Genomic DNA, 25,281 nt, shown 5'->3' with positions numbered 1-25,281 from the left:
AATCCTTTACTTCAAAACAGAGTGAGCGTTAAAGACCTCGTGCATGCACCGTGTTATTAGGACAGTACTAAAAATACAGTAGAAGCATCAAAACTTTCAAAGAAGAATATGGAAGGGGGGGAAGAAGATCTGCAATCACCCTTGCAAAGAAGCTTTTCTTCACCTGGTGGTCAGGAGGAGCCCCTTGAAAGAACAGGTAATTAAACTCAGAAACCCATCTCTCTTAACAAAACAGAGTTTTTAAAGCTTTATTCAATCAAAACAGAGTTTTAACAAACAATAAGCATTTGCTACAAACTTCAGCCTAACAATCACGACCATGACTACTCTACTCAACTTTAAATGACAGACTAAGGCAGGCTCCAAGATACAGCATATATAATACTTTGTTTTCGTTTTTGTTTTTGACTTTTTTCTCCATACTCTTCCATTGTGAATCCTTTTCATTCCTAAACCTACATCTGTATGATAGATGCTCGAGCCATTCTGCATATTGAGTGTTTCACACTTCTTCCCTTAAACTTGTGTTAGAAACTGAAGAGAATATGGATGGACCCCCAAAGTGGGCATGTCCTTCTGTATATTTCAGATTGTAACATTTAGGAGTTATGGAGTAATGGTTTAGACTATTACTTTACCCCACTAAGCCCATTATTCCACTCAGTATTAATGGAATAGTGTGTATATAAACACCAAGAGTGGTACCCATTGTATAGAAACGAATTCCACATTTTTCATAATGTTTTTAGAGTGTTGTGAGGTTCTTAGGTTGTGGGTTATGTTTGCATCACTTTAGTAGTGTGCAACACCGTCGGAGAAACGTTTTTGGCTCGTGGGTTGCACAAACTGGAATTCAAAACGTGTTTGAATAGCTGGTCTACATGGAGGCTGGCTCTAGACAACGTAGAACAATCTCAAGGCTCCTGTGTGATCGTCGATTTAGTCCGAGAGAGGTATGTAAAAAAAAACCAATTATTTATATTCCGCTGCGAGTCTATGTTTCTTACATTGGTATCAAAGCATTTATAGGTTGTTCTCGATGTCATAAGGCATATATGATTAGTTCTTAATGCGTTTTATGCTTCTGTGATATGCTATGAATTTCTATGCACCTCACATGGCCTTCAATGGCAAGTTTTGATTCTGAGTATTTCGTGCCTTGAAATTAATATATGTTGTTTATATTACATGTATTAATATCTACCTTAAATTTCGTAGCAAATCTCTAAGTGTGCCATGAGATATAGTTTAATAAAACTTAGAACACCGAAACTTTAAGGACAAAACTGCTCTTATATGATTTCTATTTGCAAAATATGATTTCATATTATGAATCTATGTGTTATAAGCTTTAAATCGGTACATTAAAAATGGCAGTTGAAGACAACTGATGCTGGAGGTTGAAGACAACCACGTGGGCCTGTGGCAGTTCCACTTGCATTAAGGCCTAAAGTGACAGCCAATCAAAAAATCACAAGAGGGTCCCATAGATGTTTGTTTTATTAAAATAATAATAATAATAATAATAATTATACACGTGTAATAGTAATACACACCGCTCTTTTGAAAGGAGTGTAAATGTGTTGTTTAATCAAGCGGGTCCACTCATGGAACGCTCTCTCTCTCGGGAAGAACAAGAGGAGCTTACACGTAGCACCAAGAAAGTTAAAGTTGTCAACCAGGCGGGACGTTGTGAAGGACAAGGTTCAGGGTCTCCATCTCCAAGTCACGTTGGGGGTACTAGTAGCCATAGCACCTCGTTCAAGGAAAAGCTAATGGGTGAAATACCCGGTGCTTACACTCAGGCCTTCAACTTTGATGACTTCATGGACGACGATGGCGAGTCGGACGAGGAGGTTGAATCACTCCGGCAAGGTGTTATTGCTATGAAGTTTGATAAGGATTTCAAACAGAGGATTCGCAAACCGTGGGCTAGAGCTTTGATTGTCAAGGTTTATGGCAGAACTGTAGGATTAAATTTCCTTCAAGCCAAGCTTCTGTCTCTTTGGAAACCAGCTGGGAGGCTCGACTGTGTAGATTTAGAACAAGGCTTCTTCCTCACGAGGCTCTCTCTGAGAGAAGACTTTGAGAACGTTTTGAAGAAGGGTCCTTGGTTCATTGGGGATCATTTCCTTTCTCTAAGACCATGGGAGCCAAATTTCAAGCCTGCTTCAGCTAGCGTATCTTCCATTGCGGTCTGGGTTAGACTGAATGCTCTGCCTATTGAATATTATAATGCTGAGGCGTTGCAACACATTGGTAAGGCATTAGGCAATGTCCTAAGAGTTGATACCTTTACTGCATCTGAGTCTAGAGGCAGATTCGCTAGACTTTGTATCCAAATAGATGTGGATAAGCCGTTGATCACCACCATTTTGATAGGAAAGCTTGAGCAGCCGGTTTTGTATGAAGGCATCCAGAGATTGTGCTTTGAGTGTGGCAGAGTAGGGCATAGGCGTGAGAGTTGCCCGTACATTATTCGCCAGGAGACACCATGCAAGGCGGCGATGGAGGATGAACCGGAATTGGGAGGTGCTAGCTCACACGATATGTGTGATTCTGACAAATAAAGGGCTGCGATGGGGACTGAGATGGGGACCACAAATGTGCGGCATGTCACTGAGCAAGATAGTACGCATAAAGGAGTGTATGGTCCTTGGGTTGTAGTGACTCGGAGGAAGAATGGGACAAAGTCGCATAAGAGTGGTGGGCCATCTGCTAAAAATAGGAATGTTTTTGCTTTCAAGAGTAACGGAAATGTGGAGGCAATGAAGAGGACGTGGATTAATGAGTGTGAGGATAAGGCTGGATTGCCTAGTGGGCCTCCCCGTGAAAGTAAAAGGAAGCTATCTCCTTTTAGATTTGTGGACAAAGCCCAATTGGAGAAGTCTATTCAAAGAATAGGATCCGGGCTCACCTCTGAAATGCAGTCCGATACATCCTTAAGGCCAAGTTCAAGTGAACCAAAGGTTATTCCAACTTGGGCTGCATCTGCTCAAGGTTTACTTAAGCCCAATTCGGTGAAGGGCAAGAAAGGAATTGCACGTACAAGGGCTTCCCAATCTGCTCAAGCTGGTGCCGTAGAAGCATCAAGTGTCAAAACTTCCTCTGTTCAGCTGAATAAAGGAATTGTTGCGCATGAGAGAGATGCCGTCCCTGTGCCAAGAGCGAGTGACAAACATGGAGATCGGAGTGGAGGTAAAGCTGGAGAGTTTCTTAGTGAAATTCCGAGCAAGTTTAACTTGGATTATGGGATGGATCAGCACCAATGTCAAGCCAGTAGAGAAGCAGAAAAAAATCTTCAAGCTAGCTGCCAGAGAGATGCCGTCACTGTGCCAAGAATGGGTGAAAATATTGGAGATCAGAGTGGTGGTATCGTTGGAAAGGATGTTAGTGAAATTCCGAGCAAGGGTAACTTGGAATTTGGAATGGGTCATCACCAATGTCAAGCTAGCAGAGAATTTCAAGCTAACAGTGGATTTCAGCTTCCATATGGCCGCATAGGAGATGGTTTAGAGAATGATGAAGTTCACAATGAGCTTGTTGTTCAGAGAGGGTCGGATAAAGGAGGATATGAAGCGATCCGGATGGATTTTGAGAGCGGAGGTGATGGTGGGTCTTCCGTTTGATGTTGTCTCACCCCAAATTTATTTAAATTTAATCATGAATGTTATCATTTGGAACTGTAGGGGCGCTCTGAAGCCCTCTTTTCAGAATCGTATTAGGGATTTAGTTCAAAGTTATAATCCTGCAATCTTGGTTGTTATGGAAACACGGGTTAGGGGAGATAGAGCCAAGGAAATTACTAACAGGCTTCCTTTTGATGGAGCTGTGCACACGGACACTATAGGGTATGCTGGTGGGCTGTGGGTGCTGTGGAATTCAGACAGGGTTGAGGTTTCTCCGTTGGCCACTACTGAGCAGGAAATTCACACCATGGTCAAGGTACGTTTTTCAAATGACTGTTGGTTACTTTCTGCTGTGTATGCTAGTCCTAGAAGTGCTGAGAGGCACATTCTGTGGAATAATTTGATTAATGTAGCAGAACTTCAAAATATGCCCTGGGTTATAGCCGGGGACTTTAATGAACCTTTGGTTGATGGTGATAAATTTGGGGGGAGAGCGGTGAGTGTTAATAGGTCTTTGTTGTTCAAAGAGTGTCTGGATAAATGTAGTATGATTGATATCGGTTTTGCGGGTCCCCGTTTCACTTGGACAAATAGAAGGGAAGTTCAGGCTTTGATTCAGGAAAGGCTAGATAGGTACTTTGTTAACCCCAGCTGGTGTTTGTTGTATCCAGAAGCTAGAGTTACCCATCTTACTCGGTGCCATTCAGATCATTGTCCTGTCTTATTAGAGATGCAGCCAGGTATTAGAGGTGAGAAGAAAAGACCTTTTAGATTTCAATCTTGTTGGCTGTTGGATGCTACTTTCCCGGAAATTGTTTCTCAGGCTTGGGGAGGTGCGGATTACCTTGTGGATGCCATTGATAATTTCACCAAGAAAGCGATGGTTTGGAATAAGAATCATTTTGGAAATATCTTTAAAAAGAAGAAGAACCTAATGGCTAGGATAAATGGTATTCAAAAAGCTATTGCTACTAAACCTTCTAGGTTTCTTTTTAATTTAGAAGATGAGCTTTTAAGGGAGTTAGACTCGGTGCTTAATCAAGAGGAGGAGCTTTGGGCTTTAAAGTCTCGGGTAAATTGGATGATCCAAGGGGACCGGAATACGGCCTTTTATCATGTTTCGACTTTGGTGAGAAGGAAGAGAAATCAGATTATTGCTATAAAAAATGCTGTGGGGGATTGGATTTATGAGGAAGGGGACATCAAAGATTTTATCAGAAGTGGTTTCAGTGGTATATATTCAACCTCTCATGTGGCTGTGGCTAGGGCTGATCCTATCACCTCTCGATGGCAAGCTAGTCTTTCTAAAGTGGAGAGGGATAACATAAGTGGGGGGGTTAATGAGGAAGAAATTAAGGCAGCCCTATGGTCCTTGAAACCCTTTAAAGCCCCGGGACCGGATGGCTTACATGCGGGGTTCTTCCAAAAATTTTGGCCAGTGGTGGGGGACTCAGTGATTCAAGAGGTTAAGGAGGTTTTTGTTAGCAGGAAAGTTCCGGACTTTTTGAATAAAACACTTATTGCTTTGATTCCTAAGATTCAAGGGCCGGAGACTTTAGGTAATTATAGGCCTATAAGTCTGTGCAACACGGTGTACAAAGTGGTGACCAAGATTATTGTGGCTAGGTTGAGGCCTTACTTGGACAAGCTCATTTCTCCTATGCAAACGGCCTTTGTGCCGGGTAGAAAAGGGGTGGATAATGTTATCATTGCTCAAGAGATTATCCACTCCTTAGGGAAGAAGAGAGGGAGAACGGGGTATATGGCTTTGAAGATAGATTTGGAGAAGGCGTATGACAAGTTAGAATGGAGCTTTATCCGGGATATGCTCATAAGGATTAATCTCCCAAATGATCTTATTGAAATCATAATGAGCTGTGTTACAACTGTTTCTACATCCATTTTATTCAATGGTGAAGTTCTAGACCCGATTTTCCCTTCGAGGGGAATAAGGCAGGGTGATCCTTTGTCTCCGTATCTCTTCATTATTTGTATGGACTTCCTTGGGCAACTTATAGAAGAGAAATGTAATATGAAGATGTGGCAGCCAGTCAAAGCTTCTCAAAGTGGTCCGGGCTTTTCTCATCTTTTTTTTGCAGATGATCTCATTTTCTTTGCAAAAGCTGATTGGGTTAATTGTTCAGCCATAAGAGACGTTCTGGATGATTTCTGTAGCATATCTGGTCAAACAGTAAGCGAAGCAAAATCGAAAGTTTATTTTTCTCCTAATGTTGATAGAGATACTAGGGAGTCACTTTGTGATATTCTTGGTTTTGCTTCCACCCCGTTCTTGGGGAAGTACCTTGGGTTCCCCCTAAAGCAACCGGGTTCCTCTTCACAAGATTACAATTTTATTTTAGATAGAGTTAAGCAAAAACTCTCCGGGTGGAAGGCAAATATGTTATCTTTGGCGGGACGGTCAGTTCTTATTCAAGCTTCCTCGGCGGCCATTCCGTCATATGTCATGCAATGTACTTATCTTCCGGGTAGAATTTTGGATGGAGTAGATAGAGTTAATCGAAATTTCCTTTGGGGATCTTCAGATACAGCCAAGAAAGTTCATTGGGTTGGTTGGGATAAGGTGACGAAGTCAAAGGAGGAAGGGGGTCTTGGGTTGCATTCAGCTAAGGGTAGGAATGTTGCTCTTTTGGCTAAGCTGAATTGGAGGTTCCAAACTGAATCTGAGGCTCCTTGGGTTAAGGTGTTGGAAATGAAATATTGTAATCATAGGAGGAGGGCTGCTGCTAGTGCTAATAGGCTCCCTTGCTCTTCCATTTGGTCGGCTATGAAAAGAGGTAGAGATACTTTTAACAAAGGGAGTAGGTGGCTGGTGGGGAAGGATAGTGCTTTAAATGTGTGGCATAGTAATTGAACTAATGGGGGTTCTCTTAGAGAGCTTATTCATGGTCCCATTACCCAAGAAGCTAGCCTCCTTGAAATTAAGGATTTTATGCTAGACACGGGTTGGGATTGGGGGAAAATCCCTTTTGAGATTCCTCTTGAAATTAAAAGGATGATTCAAGCTACTCCGGTGACAATCCTAAATAGGGGAACTGATAAGTTGGTTTGGGCTGGGACTCCTAAAGGCACCTTTGATTTAAGAAGTGCTTATAGGTTTGCAATGGGTTTTGATACAACTACTACTTTCCCGGCAAGTTGGATTTGGAATGCGGAAACTCTCCCAAAAATTAAAACCTTCCTTTGGAGATGTGCTCATAATAGTATTGGAGTCAAAGTTTGCTTGGAGAGAAGAGGTATAACTCAAGATATTGTTTGTCCAATTTGTCAGGGAGGATCTGAAACCATTCTGCATGCTTTAAGGGACTGCAACCAGCTGAAGTGTGTGTGGAATCAGCTTGGAATATCCTCTTTGAATCACGAATTTTGGAGGAGTGATCTTCAGAGTTGGCTGTCTTGGAATGGTAGGATGATGAGCAATCTTTGTGCTTCTCAACCCCCTTGGAAAATTGTTTTTCCGATAGCCTTGTGGAATATTTGGAAGAGCAGGAACAATTTGGTTTTCAACAATAAGAACAGAAACCCGAATCTTGCTTTGGATATTGTGAAGCAAGCTTTAGAGTATTTTCACTGTGTTGCTTCCCCAAGGCTGCAAACTCGCAAAGTGCTGAAGGAAATTCGTTGGGAGAGGCCACCTCAAGGATGGGTGAAGCTAAATACTGATGGGTCGGTCAATGGGACTTCCGGGTTGGCAGGATGTGGGGGTGTGATAAGAAATGATGAAGGGCAATGGATTGTTGGTTTTAGCAAGTGTATCGGCATCACTAGTAGTTTTGCTGCTGAATTATGGGGGCTTAGGGAGGGTCTTATCTTGTGTTGCAACCTGAATATTTCTTCTCTTGAGATTGAGATTGATGCCAAAGCTATTGTGGATATTTTGAACAAGCCAGATCTTGAAAACAGCGTTATTTCTCCTATTTTGGATGATTGTAGGCTGTTGATTGGCCGGTTTTCTCAGATTCGTGTGAAGCATTGTTTCCGTCAGGCGAATAGATGTGCGGATAGCCTTGCTAGAATGTGTTTTAGTCTAGATAGTGTTTTTTCTTCTTTTCATAGTCCGCCTGTGGACTTGTTGGATGTTTTTGAGGATGATCTCAATGGGGTGTATGTTAGCAGGCTTTGTCCTGAACTTGTTGTTCCCTTTTAGTTTGTTTTAATGAATCGTCTTTCACCAAAAAAAAAAAAGGAGTGTAAATGTACAGTGCCTATGTGCCATTTTCTTTGGATTCTTGTCTCTTGTGAATTTTTTAAATAAGCCTACTGCATCGAACATGCCAGGTTATCCAAAATATATATATATATATATATATATATATTTATATATATACATATATTATAACATTTAAAAATAATGGCAACGTGAATATGTCTTTGAATAATGTTTCTAGTTTAAATAACATGAAGATGAGAGATTCATTATTCTTAGATTTAAAGATTTGCTACATTTTACTAATGATGATACAAATTCTAGTTGTGGATATATTTTTTAAGAAATATTTGTATGAATATCAATGGATATTGGGACATTCTTAAATGCTACGGAATTGATATAATTTCTAAATTGTTTAAATTGTGATAGCATGTTTGGCTTAATAGTTAATTGATAAAATTGGTGAATTGTTTTCAATACATATATTTTGTAAATATGTTTAGAATTGAAATATATGGAAAAATGGGAGTATGGTTGAGTTGCGCTATCTCCCATACATAATTTTGCATGAATAGATTAAAATCAAGCTTAGTAATAGACACTAGTGGCGCAAGAGATGATTAAGAAGCTTAGCGAATTTTCGATCTTGTGACGTGTGTTGATTATCTAAGTTTATTTTAGATCGAACGTCAAAATTTTTGAAATATGTGTGTAATGTCCCATTTGTGAAATTTTGTAGCGAAATGGCTTCCAAAGGTATAGTTGCTGATCTCAATAAAGGAGAGAAACTGGATGGTGAAAATTATAATATTTGGCACCGCAAAATCCAGTATGTGCTGAATGAGCAAGAAGTCCTAGAGACTTTAACTCATTCGTTGAGTAAACCGGATGAGGGAAGCACTGAGCAACACCAACGTGATCTTACTGCCTATGAAAGTTGGCGTAAGAAGGATTTGTGCGCGCGCTTTACAATGCTAAGCAGCATGCACAATGACTTGATTGGTGAATTTGAGTAGTATACAACTGCACAAGACATGTGGAAAGCTCTAAAACTAAGATATGGAGGGACATCCGCCACTAGACTGCGTGGCTTAACAATGAAATTTGATTCATATAAGATGCGCTATGAACATACGATGAAGCAGCATCTTAGGGCGATGTCCTCCATGATTCGAGAGCTCAAATCAGTTGGAAACAATCTTACTGACGAACAACAAGTCCAGGCAGTGATTCGTTCACTACCAAGTTCATGGGAGACGATGTGTCAAAACTTGACCCATAATGAGAACATCAAAACATTTGATGATGTGGCTCGTCACTTGGAACTTGAAGCTGAGCGCCTTGAAGCAACCAAGCCGATTAATTCTGTGCACATGGCTGAGACTAGCTCGCGTAAGGCATCTAGGCCTAAACGCAAGCAACCTGATTACGCTCCTGGACAAGAAAGACCTAATGGGCCACCACCTAAGAAGGCTAAGTTTGTCAAGCAGAATACTAGAGGAAAGCGCGCAAAGAAGGACAAGTCTAAGTTGACTTGTTATAATTGCAGAAAGAAAGGACATTTTGCTCATGAATGCGCTGAGCCCAAAAAGGTAACACCTAATCCTACATCTCATCATGTTTTTGTAACTAGTCATGTCCTTGTTGCTAATTCTGCTCCTATGTGGACTGTAGACTCAGCGGCAACAGAACATGTAGCAAGAGATAGAGTGGGATTTGTGGAGTACCGCCGGATTCCTGTTGGCAGTAGAGACATCAAGGTGGGAAACGGAGCTAGCGTGGAGGTACTTGGAATTGGTACCTACAAGCTAGAATTGCGAGGTGGTCGCACTCTGTTGCTCCATGACGTGTTCTATGCTCCAGAGATCCGGAGGAACTTACTTTCCGTAGTTACTTTGTTAAGACTTGGTTTCCGGTTTATTTTTGAGAATAATTATGTTTTATTGCATTTGGGAACAGTTTATTATGGCCGTGGTTTTATTTCAAATGGTTTTTTAATTTTGGACATTGAATATTATAATAATGATAGCTCAGTTTTTTTGACTTCATCTGAAAATGCTTCTAATAATTCAAGTATATGGCATGCTAGGCTTGGTCATATAGGGCAAGAGAGGATGACTAGGTTAGCTAGAGAAGGCCTTATGGGCAATCTCGCTAAGGTCACTTTGTCCACATGCGAACATTGTCTTGTGGGAAAGTCAAAAAGAAAACCATTTGGAAAAGCCACAAGGGCATCTTTTCCATTGCAACTAATCCACTCTGATATATGTGGTCCAATGAATGTGAGGGCAAGACATGGTGGTTTCTACTTCATCACATTTATAGATGACTATACACGTTACGGTCATGTCTATTTGATTTCTCATAAGTCTGAGGCTTTAGATTGCTTTAGACGATACATGAGATTGGTTGAGAATTAATTAGACAAGAGCATTAAGGCTCTTAGAACTGATCGTGGGTGTGAGTATCTATCTAAGCAATTTAAGGAGCTCTATGATGAAAATGGAATTGGAAGGCAGTTAACCATGCCTTATACACCGCAACAAAATGGTGTGGCGGAAAGGAGAAATCGAACACTATTAGAGATGGTTAGGTCAATGATGGCGCAAGCAAACTTACCGATTTCGTATTGGGGGGATGCACTTTTGACTGCAGCCTATATACTTAACCGAGTGCCCTCTAAATCAGTATCTTCCACACCTTATGAACTATGGACCGGCAAGAAACCTAATTTGAATAATTTGCGGCCATGGGGTTCAACAGGTTATGTTCACAATACTTCTCATAAATATGGGAAGTTAGGGCCTAGAGGAAAGAAATGTATCTTTATAAGATATTCTGAGCATTCCAAAGGCTATGTGTTGATAGGAGAACAACTTGATGGAAGTGTAACTGAATTGGAGTCACGTGATGTTGATTTCATTGAAAGTGAATTCCCTAACATAGGTGAGGTTGAAAAGAACTTGACTCTTTATGAAATGATGGATCAAGAGGTAGGCGCCCCAAGTAGACTAGTAGAGCGACTCACAACCTAGTGGGAGCACACCACTAGAAGTTGATCCACAACAACCTCAGCCACATAGAAGCAACCATGGAAATATTCCTCGTCGTCGTTTTGAGATTGAGGGGGAAGCTTTCATGATTGCTTCACAAGATGATGATGAGCCAAAAACTGTGCAAGAGGCTCTCCCATCTTCTGTTAGTGATGAATGGATGAAAGTAATGAATGATGAAATGGAGTCTATGAGGACTACTCAGGTCTGGGATCTGGTAGACCTACCGTCAGGGTGTAAAGCAATTGGGAACAAATGGGTTCTTAAAATCAAACATAAGGCGGATGGGTCAATAGAAAGGTATAAAGCTCGATTAGTGGCAAAAGGATACACTTAAAAGGAGGGTGTTGATTATGAGGAAAATTTTTCTCCAGTTGTGAGGTTTGCCTCTGTTCGACTCATTTTGGCCATTGTTGCAAACTTGAATTTGGAATTATACCAAATGGACGTTAAGACAGCCTTTCTCAATGGAGAACTAGATGAAGAAATCTATATGGATCAACCTATTGGCTTTGTGACCAAAGGTCAAGAGCACAAAGTGTGCAAACTTAAACGATCCATATATGGTTTGAAGCAGTCGTCTAGACAATGGTATCTGAGATTTCATCAAGCCGTTCTAACGAATGGGTTTACGATGATCGAAGAAGATCATTGTGTCTACGTAAAACGATCCAAGGGAAGTTTCATTATTTTGTCATTGTATGTCGATGACAAATTGCTGGCCGGTAATGACATGGAGATGATTATCGCCACAAAAGGGTGGTTGTCCTCTAACTTTGAGATGAAGGACATGGGTGAGGCAGATTATATTCTAGGGGTTAAAATCCTTAGGGATCGCTCAAAGAAACTTTTAGGTTTATCACAACAAACCTACATTAAGAAGGTTCTTGAGCGTTTCCAAATGCATAATTGCAAACCCATAGATACTCCAGTTGCCAAAAATGAGAGCTTAAGCCTGGATATGTGTCCTAAGACTCAGGATGAAAAAGAAAAGATGGCAAGTGTTCCTTATGCTAATGCAGTTGGAAGCTTGATGTATGCAATGATGTGTACTCGGCCTGATATATGTTATGCTGTTGGATTAGTCAGTAGATTTCAGTCTAATCCAGGACTTGCTCATTGGAAAGCTGTCAAGAGGATATTAAGGTATCTAAAAGGGACAGCAGACTACATCCTTTGTTATCAGGGCTCAGATTTGCGTATGATTGACTATAGTGATGCTGATTGGGGTAGTGACCTAGATGAACGCAAATCCACATCTGGATATGCTTTCTTGCTGAATAATGGCGCCATCACTTGGAGTAGCAAGAAACAACCCTGTATAGCATTATCAACTATGGAAGCAGAGTATGTAGCATGTTCAGCAGCTGTTCAGGAAGCAGTTTGGTTGAGGAGGTTCTTTCAGAATCTTGAGGTTGTCAAGGATGCCTCGGATCCCGTTACGGTACATTGTGATAGCATGGCAGCACTTGCCTATGCTAAAGATTCTAAGTATCATGGTAGAACCAAACACATTGATATACGATATCACTATATTCGAGATATGGTTGCTCACAATAAAGTGGTTCTAAAACACATTTCTACAAGCCTCATGATTGCTGATCCTCTTACAAAGCCTATAGGAAGGGATGTCTTTCAGGTTCATGTTAGGAATTTAGGGTTACGTAGAATATGATAATATGTTGTTTTTAGTTACCATTTATTGTATTTTTTTGGGATATTTTGCTTTAAATACATATGATGTTATTCAGTTAATAATATGTATGTTTACACACACATATACCATATGATGAGTTCTGTGGTATGAAAGGTATGTCGGCAGGCTTAGGTCGGCTCACTCACACAAGCGATCGCCTCTAGCACTTGAGTAGTGAGTAGAGATGAGGTATTGTGTCATTCAATGCTTATATAGCATATATAGATGGATGACACAAACAGATGTCGCCTTAGTTGGGACTAAGATGAGGTCTATAATATATTTATCTTGATTAGACCATACATGGATAGCCCATGATCCATGTAGCCTGTGGTTAGCCAGATGCAAGAACTTATTTGATGCCTAAGGTGGCAAGCAAATAAAGGACTCGGGTTAGGCGCTTAAGTAGCGACTAGGCTAAGATTTGTACGGTGTATTGAGTTAAGACATACGCTCTTTCTTAAGAGAACTCCACCGTAGCATGTATTTCATACTACATGTGCTTGCTCGACCAAAAGTGGAGGTGAGAGAATAAATCCCTGCTTCTTCACCGTGTGAGTCCTATGGACCTTTCATTAAGATCCTTTTTATGCCCTTGTTACTTTTGACTATGTCATGAAGCTGAGGTTTTGATGTCTGCTGCTTTGGCATGTTACCTATGGCCATGTTGGATTCGGTCTAAAGGGACATTGCTGGGAAAGCGATTGGACCAAAGTTGAAGGACATGAGTGCAAAGGGAAGACTATTTTTGTAACACATCCTTATATTTGTACTCATTGTCGACAGGTTATAGCGCTTATGGTAGTGAAATAATCGTGAGTACATCTAAATAGTTTGGATCAAGCATAAGTCTGAGTATTAAACTCAAGAGGGGTTAGAGATGCTTGATTTGATGTGTTATTATATGTCTAGGGCATAACGAGACACTTTAGGGATGTTGCTATGCTGGTCTTGGTATAAGATTTAGTATAGTGCTCCCAAATTTGTTTTTTTCGAGTGTGCTCGACAGTCGCACAACATATTTGCCAGTATGAACACACTGAGAAACACGTTGAGAGATGGATAATAGGGCCATGCCCACAGTGGATGAGTGGGAGATGTTAGAAACTGAAGAGAATATGGATGGACACCCAAAGTGGGCATGTCCTTCTGTATACTTCAGATTGTAACATCTAGGAGTTATGGAGTAATGGTTTAGACTATTACTCTACCCCACTAAGCCCACTATTCCACTCAGTATTAATGGAATAGTGTGTATATAAACACCAAGAGTGGTACCCATTGTATAGAAACGAATTCCACATTTTTCATAGTGTTTTTAGAGTGTTGTGAGGTTCTTAGGTTGTGGGTTATGTTTGCATCACTCTAGTAGTGTGCAACACTGTCGGAGAAAAGTTTTTGGCTCGTGGGTTGCACAAACTGGAATTCAAAACGTGTTTGAATAGCTGGTCTACGTGGAGGCTGGCTCTAGACAACGTAGAACAATCTCAAGGCTCCTGTGTGATCGTCGGTTTAGTCCGAGAGAGGTATGTAAAAAAAAACCAATTATTTATATTCCGCTGCGAGTCTATGTTTCCTACAACTTGGTTGTGACCCAATTCATCTCATCAATCCAAAAACCAATATGATTGACAAATTAAGCAATTTCTCAGCACTTCCTTCCATATTCTTCTTATGATCTTATCATCAAGCAGTCGAAAAATAACAAGGCCATGCCCCATTCTTTCACTTGTGAGCAACCTGTCTTTTGAAAGCCAGCCAAGTTAGAAAGCAAGTCACAAATTTATATCGTTTTGCTTTTAGTAGTCCTAGTCGTGGACCCACGCGTTGTGCGTGATTATTTTTTAAGGTGGTCTCATTATTATTATTTTGTAATTTGAACTAATTTAATAAAAAGTAATGCATTTCATAATCATATTTATCACAAAATAATTTTTTATTATTGTAGAATTGTTTTATTTAAAATTTGAATCCTTAATTCTATCCTAGTCGGTTGACTAATTTTTACATCTCTAAGTCAATTAAACACGTTTTCCATGCTATATGTAAACCTTCTTTTCCATAAGAGTTGAAATAATGTGGGTAATATTTTTTTCTATGGAAGTTAAAAAAATTAAAATTCAATTTGTCTTGATGTTTTCTAAAAATTAAATTTGGCGACTCTCTTTCAATAATTGTGAAAATTCCAAGCAATAATTTAGAAGGTAATTCATGTTACATGCTCATGCTTTGATTGTGCAATTGCATGATTGATTTGGGTTGTAATTTATAAGTTGAATATGGTGGTGTATATCCAAGAAGACCTAACTCTATAGTTTAGGATATTTAATATAGTGTTGTGTGTGATTTATAGAGTAGCGACGGTTGTAATAATTAAAAATTGGTTTTTCATTGTCTTTTAAGTTAATAAAAACCTTACATATTCTTTTTTTATTTCAAAAAAACCTTTAGATATATTTTTTAACGTGAATCTTTACATACTTTTTAATAAGTAAACTCTATACATTTCATTTTCTTAGATACATAAAAAAATACATTTATTCCATAATAATAGTGGCTAATATTAGTTTTTTCATGATCTCATTTATAACGTTTTTTAATATTATCATACTTTACTGGCTGGTGATTTTCATAACAGAGGCATTAAAGCATTAAATGAGAGTTAAATTCTTAGAACCTTTCATTAGATTTTAAAAGTTGTGGTGTGTGAAGAACATAAGCATTTAAGGATTTTTTTTTATATATTTTATTATTTATAAATAATGTTAAATGAAATGTAAAAAAAAGGATTTTGAAAATTTTCATCTTTATTTCTTATATATTTCTGTTATTACTGAAGATCGTCTTCCTTTTAGTTTTGATAATAAATATGATTTTCTAGATTAGAGTTTGATTAGTTTCAAGCTTAAATTTTGTATGATTGTAATTAATTGTTGATTATATGATTTAATTAAGTGAATTTAATGATTTATTTATTTGCATTGTAAAGTTTTTAATAACCTTCGCAAGGTCATCTTTAATTAAGTTTTAACTCCTTTAACCGTCAACCTCTTTGTTTTCCAATTAACGATTACTAATTAATTAATTTAATTGACGTTTGATTTCTTTTACTAATCTCTTTCTCTCTCTCTTCGTTAACATCCTATTGTTTCCCAAATTTGATGATAATTCTAATGTACTAAATATGCATATTTTAACGTTTATTTTTATTTTTATTTTATTCCATTTTGCTGCCATGAAGTTGGTATAACTATTAGTTTATTTTATGATATGTTTGGTTTGATATTGTTATTATTATTATTATTATTAATTTAGTGTTTCTAAAACAGCATGTGTTTTGTATTCCTTTTTTCTATTGATGCATTGTAACATTTTATGGGAATATTTTATAAGAAATTTTTTTATTCTATTTTTTTTAATTGAGTGTTTCTAAATTATATTTGTTTTGTATTTTATTTTTCCATTGATGCATTGTAACATTTCATGGGAAGACTTTATAAGAACAATTTTATTTATTGAATTTAAAAAAAATATTATAATTTTAATTTAAAAAAAAAGAGACAAAATATAAATAATTATGATATGGAGGATGTTGCTAAATTTAAATGTTGAATAAAATAAGATGAGAAGAAAAATAGTAAAAATAAAATATATAGCAATAAATACTATATTATTTTAGTTATGCTATGTAATAAAATAATATTATATTTTTATATACTATCTTTATAATGCAATAATATAACACTTAACAACCAATGAGAATAAAAAAAATAACAACATAAAATGCAAAACTAAATCATATCAAGCTAGATTACCAGTCAATTCCAATTTTAGCAAACTAACTGACTTCTAGTAGTCTAAAACTGATTTCTACTATGCATTTGGTGAAGCTTTCAATATTGCATAAGTATGTTTTGATGGTTAACTTGTTACACTAAAATAAAATATATATATACCAAAAATTGAAGAAAAAAAAATTATATATATATATATATAGAGAGAGAGAGAGAGAGAGAGAGAGAGAGACTTTTGTGTGTGGAAAAATAGAAATTATGGATGGAATAAGAGAGGGAATGACAATTTTATAGTATAAGGATAAGAATAAGAAGAGTAAAAAATGAAAGGAAGATAAAAAGATAGAATAATGGTAATTTTGAGAGTAGTGAGGATATGAAAAGTTAAAATGGAATGTGAAGAGTTAAAGAAAGTTAAGATAGAGAGTAGTGGGGATATGAAAAGTTAAAATGTAATTGAAAATTTAATAATAAATAAGAATAATTAAAAATAAGATAAATTAAATATGATATTTTGATTGTAATATAATAGAGTTATTAATTCACTTTAAATGTTAAAAAATTGGAAAAAAAATTGATGATGGCATGGCTGCTGACATGGCTCAACGTGAGCAAAACAATATTAAATGCTACGTTTCAGTTTTTAGTAATATATAAATATAGATATACATGCGGTGTGAAAATCATTGTAATCTTCCCAAGACTGTCCTTTCTGTGTTGAACCTTGGACTTGATATTGTACTTGATTGTTAATGCTTACAACTCAAAACAAGATATATTGTCATGGATTTGCCAACACCATACCTAAGATATTGAAATTGGAAATTTATATCGAATGATACCAAGCAGGAATTTCTTGGATTTCTAATATTCCATCGACATCTAGGCTTTAACTTTACTTTCATACCATAGCCTTATTCTACTCACTAATCCTCTCACTTGATGAGCTTTTCACACCATTGTTAATTGAGCCATTATGATGTATACATATACTTAAAATAAATAATAAGCTTTGAGGTAATTCCTAGCTTGGAAAAACATGCTAACAAATTGCATCCTATTTATACAGCTGAAAGTGGATCGTCTTCTGGAGGTTCACGGGTTAGTAGCATCAAGACATTGATCTATGTTGTGTATAAGAGTATAAGGACTGTTGTTTTCTCCAATAAACTCAACTTGTTGCTCCCTTTTGGGCTAGCAGCAATTCTTGTTCAGGAATTGACTGATCAATCTGTGAGTTGCAGTTCTCATTGACTTGAATCATTTAAATCATTGGTCGAAGATTTTTTTTTTTTGTTTATTTGTTTTGAGGTGGATTACAGGCTTGGGTCTTCTTTCTAAGCTTAGTGGGTATAGCACCTTTGGCTGAGCGTTTAGGTTATGCTACAGAGTAAGGATTTCTGTTTCTATCTCTCTCTAAAGAATATGATTTTTTTTTTTTTAAAAGGGAACATGAATTATTAAGTTGCTAATGTGTTGGTTTTCACTCTGGTTTAGGCAGCTAGCCTTTTACACTGGACCAACAGGTAAAGCTTTTGTTGTATCTCAATTTTAATAGTCCTACATTGTTATCCTCAGTATATGCACAATTCACTTGGTTTTAGTATCAGGCACATGTATACATTACTCATTTTCATCGTTAGGTTGCGAATCAGTATTCTATCTGATTTTTTTTTTTAATGAAGTGTCAAAAATTGAGAGAATGATAAATTAACTTCCTGGTATTATTGATTGTGTGTTAGTTTCATCATTAGCTTCCCTTATATGTACAAGAGGAGGTACCACTAAGGCCAACCAAACAAGATTAACCAATTAGTTAACAAATAACTAATTCTATCTAATTACAAAAGATACATGTGGAAAATATTGAAATTATGTACAATTTCTGATATGTAGTGAATTTGAAATTTGCAGTTGGAGGTCTATTGAATGCTACTTTTGGGAATGCAACAGAACTTATTATATCAATCTTTGCTTTGAAAAGTGGATTGATACGTATTGTTCAGCTGTCGTTATTGGGTTCAATTCTGTCAAACTTGTTGCTGGTGCTTGGATGTGCATTCTTTTGTGGTGGGCTTGTTCTTCAAAAGGAGCAGCTGTTTAATAAGGTGGATCTATTGGCAGATTTTCTTTTTTTTTTTTTTTTTTTTTTTTTTTTTTTTTTTTTTTAATTTTTAATTGTCCTGTTATCTCTCATGCTAAAGTTGATATATGTGGTATGCAGGCAACTGCTGTGGTAAACTCCAGATTGTTGTTGATGGCAGTCATGGGCCTACTTTTACCAACTGATCTTCATTATACACAAACTGAGGTTTATTTTGGAAAGTCAGAGTTGGATCTTTCAAGATTTAGCAGTTGCATCATGCTTGTCACATATGCTGCATACCTTTTTTTCCAGCTAAAGAGTCAAAGTAATCTATATGTTTCTCTTAATGAGGTTGGTTATGAATATTGTTATAAACTTTTTAGTAGCATATTTTTTTGGTATTTTTCTAATGTTATACATGGACTAATTATTTTCAAGCTGGAAAGATACTTATATTACTTAATAATTTAAGTTGATGAGTCAAAATCTTTTCATCTAATAGATATTGTTTAGACTTCTACAATTTTAAGCTCTCTTCTATATCTTTGGCACTAATACAATTAAAAGATTGAACATCTTCTACATTTGGCTGGTTTTTCTAAAGGTCTATAAAAGTTCCTGCAGCATATTCAAAGAACACCAATCAATTGTATTGGCCAAATATATATAGTTTGCTAAAAAGAATATATGTGGCTGGCCCTAGTTATTTTGTTGAGATCCAAAGCTAGCTAAGTCCAAAATTTTGGGACTTTGGCTTGGTTATTATTGCTACTGTTGTAGTTTTATAGTTTGCTCTAGCAGTGACTGTTTTCAAATTTTTTGTTGTACCTTATAGGGGACAATGACTAATTAGAGATTCTAGTGTTATAGATACATTTTTACTGGGTTTATGTGTTTTATTATGAGTAAAGGCTCAAGAGGCCCAATTATGTTGTAAAGCCTATATGGGGCTAACACAACTCCTGTAGTCCCTATATATACCCTACTAGGGTTCATTGTAATTTATAGTCGAAAATATAGTAAAGATGTAGCGATTAATGCCATAAATAAAAGTCATCATTTTTTTTTTCTTTGGTTTAGGTTGGGGAGAAATGCAACATAGTTCTAATGCCAATAAGGGATAAAATGCACATTTGAACTCCATCAAGACCACCTCAGCCAACCACACCAATAATTTAATACAACATTCTTATATTGAGACTTTTATTGGCTTAGTGACTTACTGAGTCTCTACAACTTACAAGGAGGCAATGCTATATATGTAGTATACTATATTTTCATTGTCATATTTTATGGGAACATTTCTTTAAGCATGGATTGTTCAATTAATTAATTTATGACTCAACTGGTTGGCGCCTTCTGGTGTTTTCCATTGAAATTACAAGGTTCAAATTCCCCCTTTCTCATTGTAACTATCAAATTATAAAATAAAAAATATATATATTTATGATGTTATATATGGCATGAACATAGGAAGGGATTCAAATTGAAGAGGGTGCAGATGATGATGAAGCTCCCCAGATCTCAAAATGGGAATCATTAATCTGGCTTTTGGTTATAACTACTTGCGTCTCAATCCTATCCGAATATTTAGTTGATACAATAGAGGTAATATTTTCTTGTTAATGTTTCTTTCTCCGTGAAATTTGTTATCATATGTTTTAGATAAACAAGTCTGGTTCCCCTTTTTACATCTTGGAGCCATTGCAATTGGACACTCTAATAAACCCCATAATACATTATTTTGCTTTCTTTATATCAAATGCTGGCTTGGTATATGGTTACTTTTCTAGGTGTGCTTATGATGGGCTTAGGGTTTTAAAGTTGAGGTTTAGAGCTATGCATTATGGTTTAGGCTTGTACATTTTAAATGATTTGAAGACACAGAATTGAACGGCAAAGAAGAGAAATAGAAAACAAGCAGGTTGCAATTATTTCTTAGGCAACAAGCAAATAATAGAACCTAAAAAAGCTCGTTTGATGGGTTATTTGGTAGACAAAGTATATGAGGTTTTAATTCGGGTTTTGATATGTAAGCAGAAGGATTTGATTTGGGGTTGTAAAGAAGGAAAAGAGAGAATTTTTTTAGGGGTTGTGTGAACTATAGACTTGAATAGTAATATAAGCCGAAAGAAGAAGAAGACCAAGAAGAGAGAGATGAGAAGAACATTCTAGTCACACAGCTCTTCAATAATGCAAATCACTCATAATTCTATTGCTCAAGGTTAAATTCTTTAAATAAAATGAAGCATATTTTTAAAGACTCTTTGACTCTTTTTTGTTGATAATTCGACAATTGGAAACACAAGAAGGTGCGAAACTATTGAGCTACAAGACACTTGGCTCATTGACTCTTATTTAACCTAGTAAGGCTTCCAACTCCTAATTTAAGTGATAAATTATAGTCCAAGAAATCCCATTAAAAAATTCATGATTCTATTACAAACTCAAGAATAATTTAGACCTGATATAAAATAACAAAATAATCCTAAAAATAAGGGAGGAGATTCTCAAAACGAGGAAAAGGATCCAACAAAGTCAAAAGAATTGAACGAGGAGGGGTATGAGTTGCAGTAAGGGTGACTTGTCTGTCAACTTTTCCATTATCACCCCCCAAAAAAACCAAAAGCTATTTAAACGCTAAGACTTATGAATTACTATAATATAAGCATCAAAAGCAGATAGATCTTGCTTCTATCTGACATCTTATAATGGCCGCACGTATGTAAAACCCATAATTAATAGTTCTGCACAAAAGTACTCTTTTTTTATAGATACCAAACACCTATGAATCATCAGTATAGAAGTATAATTGGTGTAAAGCAAGGTGAAAATTTGGGAGGATGGTCAATGGAACCATTCAAGGGTCCATATGGGGTTGATTTGTGGAAAAGTATAAGCAGGGGATGTGACAATGCTCTCGAGATGGTTCAGAGTGAGATTTTGGTCTAGCATTTGGTGTGGTGACAATGCTCTCGAGGAATTCCCAGACCTTTACACCTTGGTGGTGAACAAGGAGGCATTGGTAGCACCATATCTAGCCAACCCAAATGAGGGAGAGATCCGACATTGGAGTCCTCTTTATTCAGGCTTTTCTGGATTAGGAGCTGGAATCAGTTGCTTCTTTTTTTGAGTTACTCTATGATAATTTACCTTCTGTGTGAGGTAATTATTGTGCCTTGCAGACGTCATTGAAAAAAAATGGATGTTTGAGGTTAATTTGTTCTATAATGCCATTGTGGGTTCGTCAGTTTCTTTTGATGGCTAAGGCTCCTCGAAAGGTGGCATACTTTGTACAGACTGCAAACTCTTGCAAAAATCTTGGCATTAATTAATCATTGCAGGAGGCTTTTGATGATGGTTGGTATTGTATGTGTTAGAGCAGTGTGGAATCTATCGATCACTTGCTTCTTCAATGTCCTGTCACAACAAATATTTGGTTCTTTGTTTTCACTTTTCAAATAGTTGGGGTTAGTGTTGTTGATGCCCAAATCTGTGTATGAGCTATTAGGATGTTGGCACAGACGTTTTTATTGCCACAGAGCAGCCAAGGTGCGTGAGCCGTGCCTCTATGTGTCATGAAGAATCTGTAATACCAAAAAAATAAGTGGATCTTCCCTACTTATAATCAAAGAACATAATTTGCAGTCTTTATGTGATTGGATGAATGTGCTAGGCAGCAACCCTTCGATGTCTTTTATTGATTTTTTTACTCTCTTTCCCTATGATTTGTATTCTTTAAAAAGGGATCACACATCCTTATATGCGTCCCCTCTTATCCTTTTCTAATGAAATTATCTACTTATAAAAAGAAATTGATTTATCAACTTTCTGATTGGGTGATTGTTTTGCAGGGAACATCTATTGCATTGAATATTCCACTTACATTTATTAGTGTTATTTTGCTCCCACTTGTGGGGAATGCTGTAGATCATGCAAGTGCTATCACGTTTGCCATGAAAGATAAGCTTGTAAGCTTTCTAACATTCACTTTAAACAGTTTTTTTTTAGAATGAGTATTAACAATTTGAGCTTCTCCACAGGACATAACATTAGGAGTCTCAATAGGATCATCAACGCAGATAGCTTTGTTTGTGGTAGGTATTAACAATATGAGTTCCTTTTAATTTCTATTTTACATTTTTTACTTCCAAAAAATAAGAGTTAGTTATAGTTAGTATTGTACAGTTTAATCTAAATTACCTTGGAACCAATATTTGAAGGAAGTAAATGCTTGGAGCTGTTTCAATTGTCAATATATCATTATGTTATTGACGAGTCACTTTGTGTTATAGCTTCCTCAAGATAGTAAATGTATTATTTTTTTTAGTTGCTTGAAGTTTAGCTCCAATATCTTTTGTAGTTAAAAATATGTTAGTAATTGTTGCATATAACAGACATCTCAATTCATATCAAGGCCAGTCATCTGCCAGAGTTTGGGAATTAAATCTCTTTCAAAGTTTTTTGTTTTGCACCACATTGGCTGTCTCTCAGCAAATGGATAAAAATTTAAACTGGAAAAGAGAGCTGGTGATGATCATATTGATCATGAGTAATTTCTACTTTCTGCACAGCTCTTGTTGCATCATCTGTCTGAAACTTATGTCATTTACACCTTCTAGATATGCTTCTGGTAATACCTTTTAACATGAATTTGGTTTGGGTGATCTTTGCTGCCTGTGATGTGATGTTCATTGCAGCTTGAGCAAGAAACCTTTGAGACAAATTAATTTAGAGAAAAGAAAGAATAGAAATGTACAAGTAGGGATACATGTTGAAGATGTTGGTGAGACAGTAATTTTAAGTTTATTATTATCTGTTTGTTTAGCACCAAAAACTGGCATCCCTTTGAGATACATTTGTATTGATAATTGTGCTGTTTAGTATTACTTCATTGAAGATTTTTATTTTATTTTATTTTATCAATATCTGCTAAAACCATTATTATATTGCTGCAGATTCCTTTTTCTGTAGTCCTTGGTTGGATTATAGGGCAAGCTATGGACTTAAACTTTCAGCTTTTCGAGACAACTACACTTGTTATATCCGTCTTAGTAGTAGCCTTAATGCTGCAGGTTTGTATTTCAGTGATAGAAAAGCAAATCTCCATGATCTGGTCAAATTTTTATAAGAGAAGGAAGCATTTTAAGTAATATATGCCATGATGGGTTCTAATTTAAGCTGGATGATTGGAAATTCCGAAATTGTATATTTCAATATCTTTTTGAGTTGTCTTGTTCACTTCTTGTGTTTTGAACAAGTTTGTGGTAATAGTTTTCCTTTAATTGTTATGGATTCCATTTTCTTTCGTAATTATTATTAACTTTTGTTAATTTTATATACACATTCTTATATGCTGCAAATGCTTTTTTGCAGGAAGGAACTTCCCACTATTTTAAAGGACTAATACTTCTTCTTTGCTATCTGATAGTTGCTGCAAGTTTTTTTGTACATGATTCATCTGCAGGAGGTCAGTTCTGATTTGAAGTGTCCATTTTTCAAGCTTAACTTGCACCTAGTCTATTTCCCATTGAGAATTTATAATTATATGAATACACTATATAAAGTTTGTCTTGAAGTGGAGGGCGACTGCATCAGTAATCAACAGTGTCTGCAGATGATATGCAATACAAAATGTAGTTAGTGAAGCAATGGATTCATGAGGTCTATTTCCAAAAGCTTTGGTCTGTGTTTTTAGCCTTCTGCTTGTTTTTGTCAGTAAATTCAATTGACTGGTATCTTGCCTATTATGTTCTCTCTTCTTCAGCTACTGCTTGGAGGTCAAATGTTCACTTATATTTACAAGGCAGAAGTGCCCTGTAAAAAATTGAGATACTTTTTCTTGTTAAATAATTTGTACCTTTTCATTTAGTCATGAAGGGGAAACACCCAATGAAATACTGGTTATATGGTCTGTGTCATTTGAAGAATTAAATTCATAATCATGGAAGGGATTTTCGGATTACACATTTGCATCTCGCGTATTATATAATATTGAGATTTTTTTGGTTATATAACATGTACCTTTCTATGTTACAGGACATGCATCCAATGTTGTATGCCTCATTTGAAAGTATGAATTTCTCGTCATAAGTGGGATTTTCGGAACTTACGGAAGCCATTGGGACTGGTAGTAGAAAGTTTTTTTAGGAATTATAAAATGTTCATTATTATTATTGAAATTTTTTATTATTTTTATTAAATCTTATCTAATGGTGTTTGTGATATTTTGTAATGGCCTGACTCAAGAAAATTGCATGTGTAGAAAGTTTACAAAAAATACATTGGTAGGTTAGTAGCTGTATATTTGTGGTTTTGTGTCAGATGCTTAATGGCATTGTTGGACTGGTAAGTGGTATTTGATAAATGTAATTTGAATTTGATGGTTCAAATTGAAGACCCTTTTGAGTTTTGAGTATAATAATACAATGGGTAAACACCAACAATTTTAGGAATTGGATATAATCTAGATTAGGACCAAATTGGACTGAATAGGACCACAGTGGGCTGAATAGGACTAATGTCGACTGTATAGGACTGAAATAGATAGAATGGACCGAACAAGACGAATGTGGACTGAATAGAACTATAGTATGTAGAATGGACCGAATGACCAGAATAGGACTAAAGTGGATATAATGGACCAAATAGGACCAGTGTGGACTGAAAAAAAAGAGGTGCATAGGATAGGACTAATGTGGACCAAATAAGACCAAGTGGACCGAATAGAACAATGTGGACTGAATAGGACTTTTGAATATTTATCATTTTTATTGCATTTTTAGTGCTCATATTTCTAATTTCTAATGTCTATTTTATTTGTATTTTTTAACTCAAAACTAAGAAAGAGTTTAG

At 36.4% G+C, this 25,281-nt stretch overlaps 1 protein-coding gene across 1 annotated transcript; it reads left to right on the top strand.

Moving 5' to 3' along the window:
• The first annotated feature begins 42 nt into the window (after nt 1-42).
• Nucleotides 43-24,561, top strand: LOC115955864 (vacuolar cation/proton exchanger 5-like). Its single transcript, XM_031074243.1, has 12 exons — nt 43-196; nt 17,410-17,573; nt 17,663-17,730; nt 17,838-17,866; nt 18,255-18,448; nt 18,565-18,777; nt 19,900-20,034; nt 22,281-22,397; nt 22,470-22,523; nt 23,385-23,501; nt 23,803-23,896; nt 24,466-24,561. Exons 1-12 carry the CDS (start codon nt 109-111, stop codon nt 24,495-24,497), a joined length of 1,305 nt encoding a protein of 434 aa, XP_030930103.1. The 5' UTR covers nt 43-108; the 3' UTR covers nt 24,498-24,561.
• The last annotated feature ends 720 nt before the right edge of the window (nt 24,562-25,281 follow it).

Source organism: Quercus lobata, chromosome 8 (genome assembly GCF_001633185.2).
Source record: "Quercus lobata isolate SW786 chromosome 8, ValleyOak3.0 Primary Assembly, whole genome shotgun sequence".
In the NCBI taxonomy this organism is placed as follows: Eukaryota; Viridiplantae; Streptophyta; class Magnoliopsida; order Fagales; family Fagaceae; genus Quercus; species Quercus lobata.
Note: the sequence above shows the minus strand (reverse complement) of the source record. Positions and strands in the feature narration are given on the sequence as shown.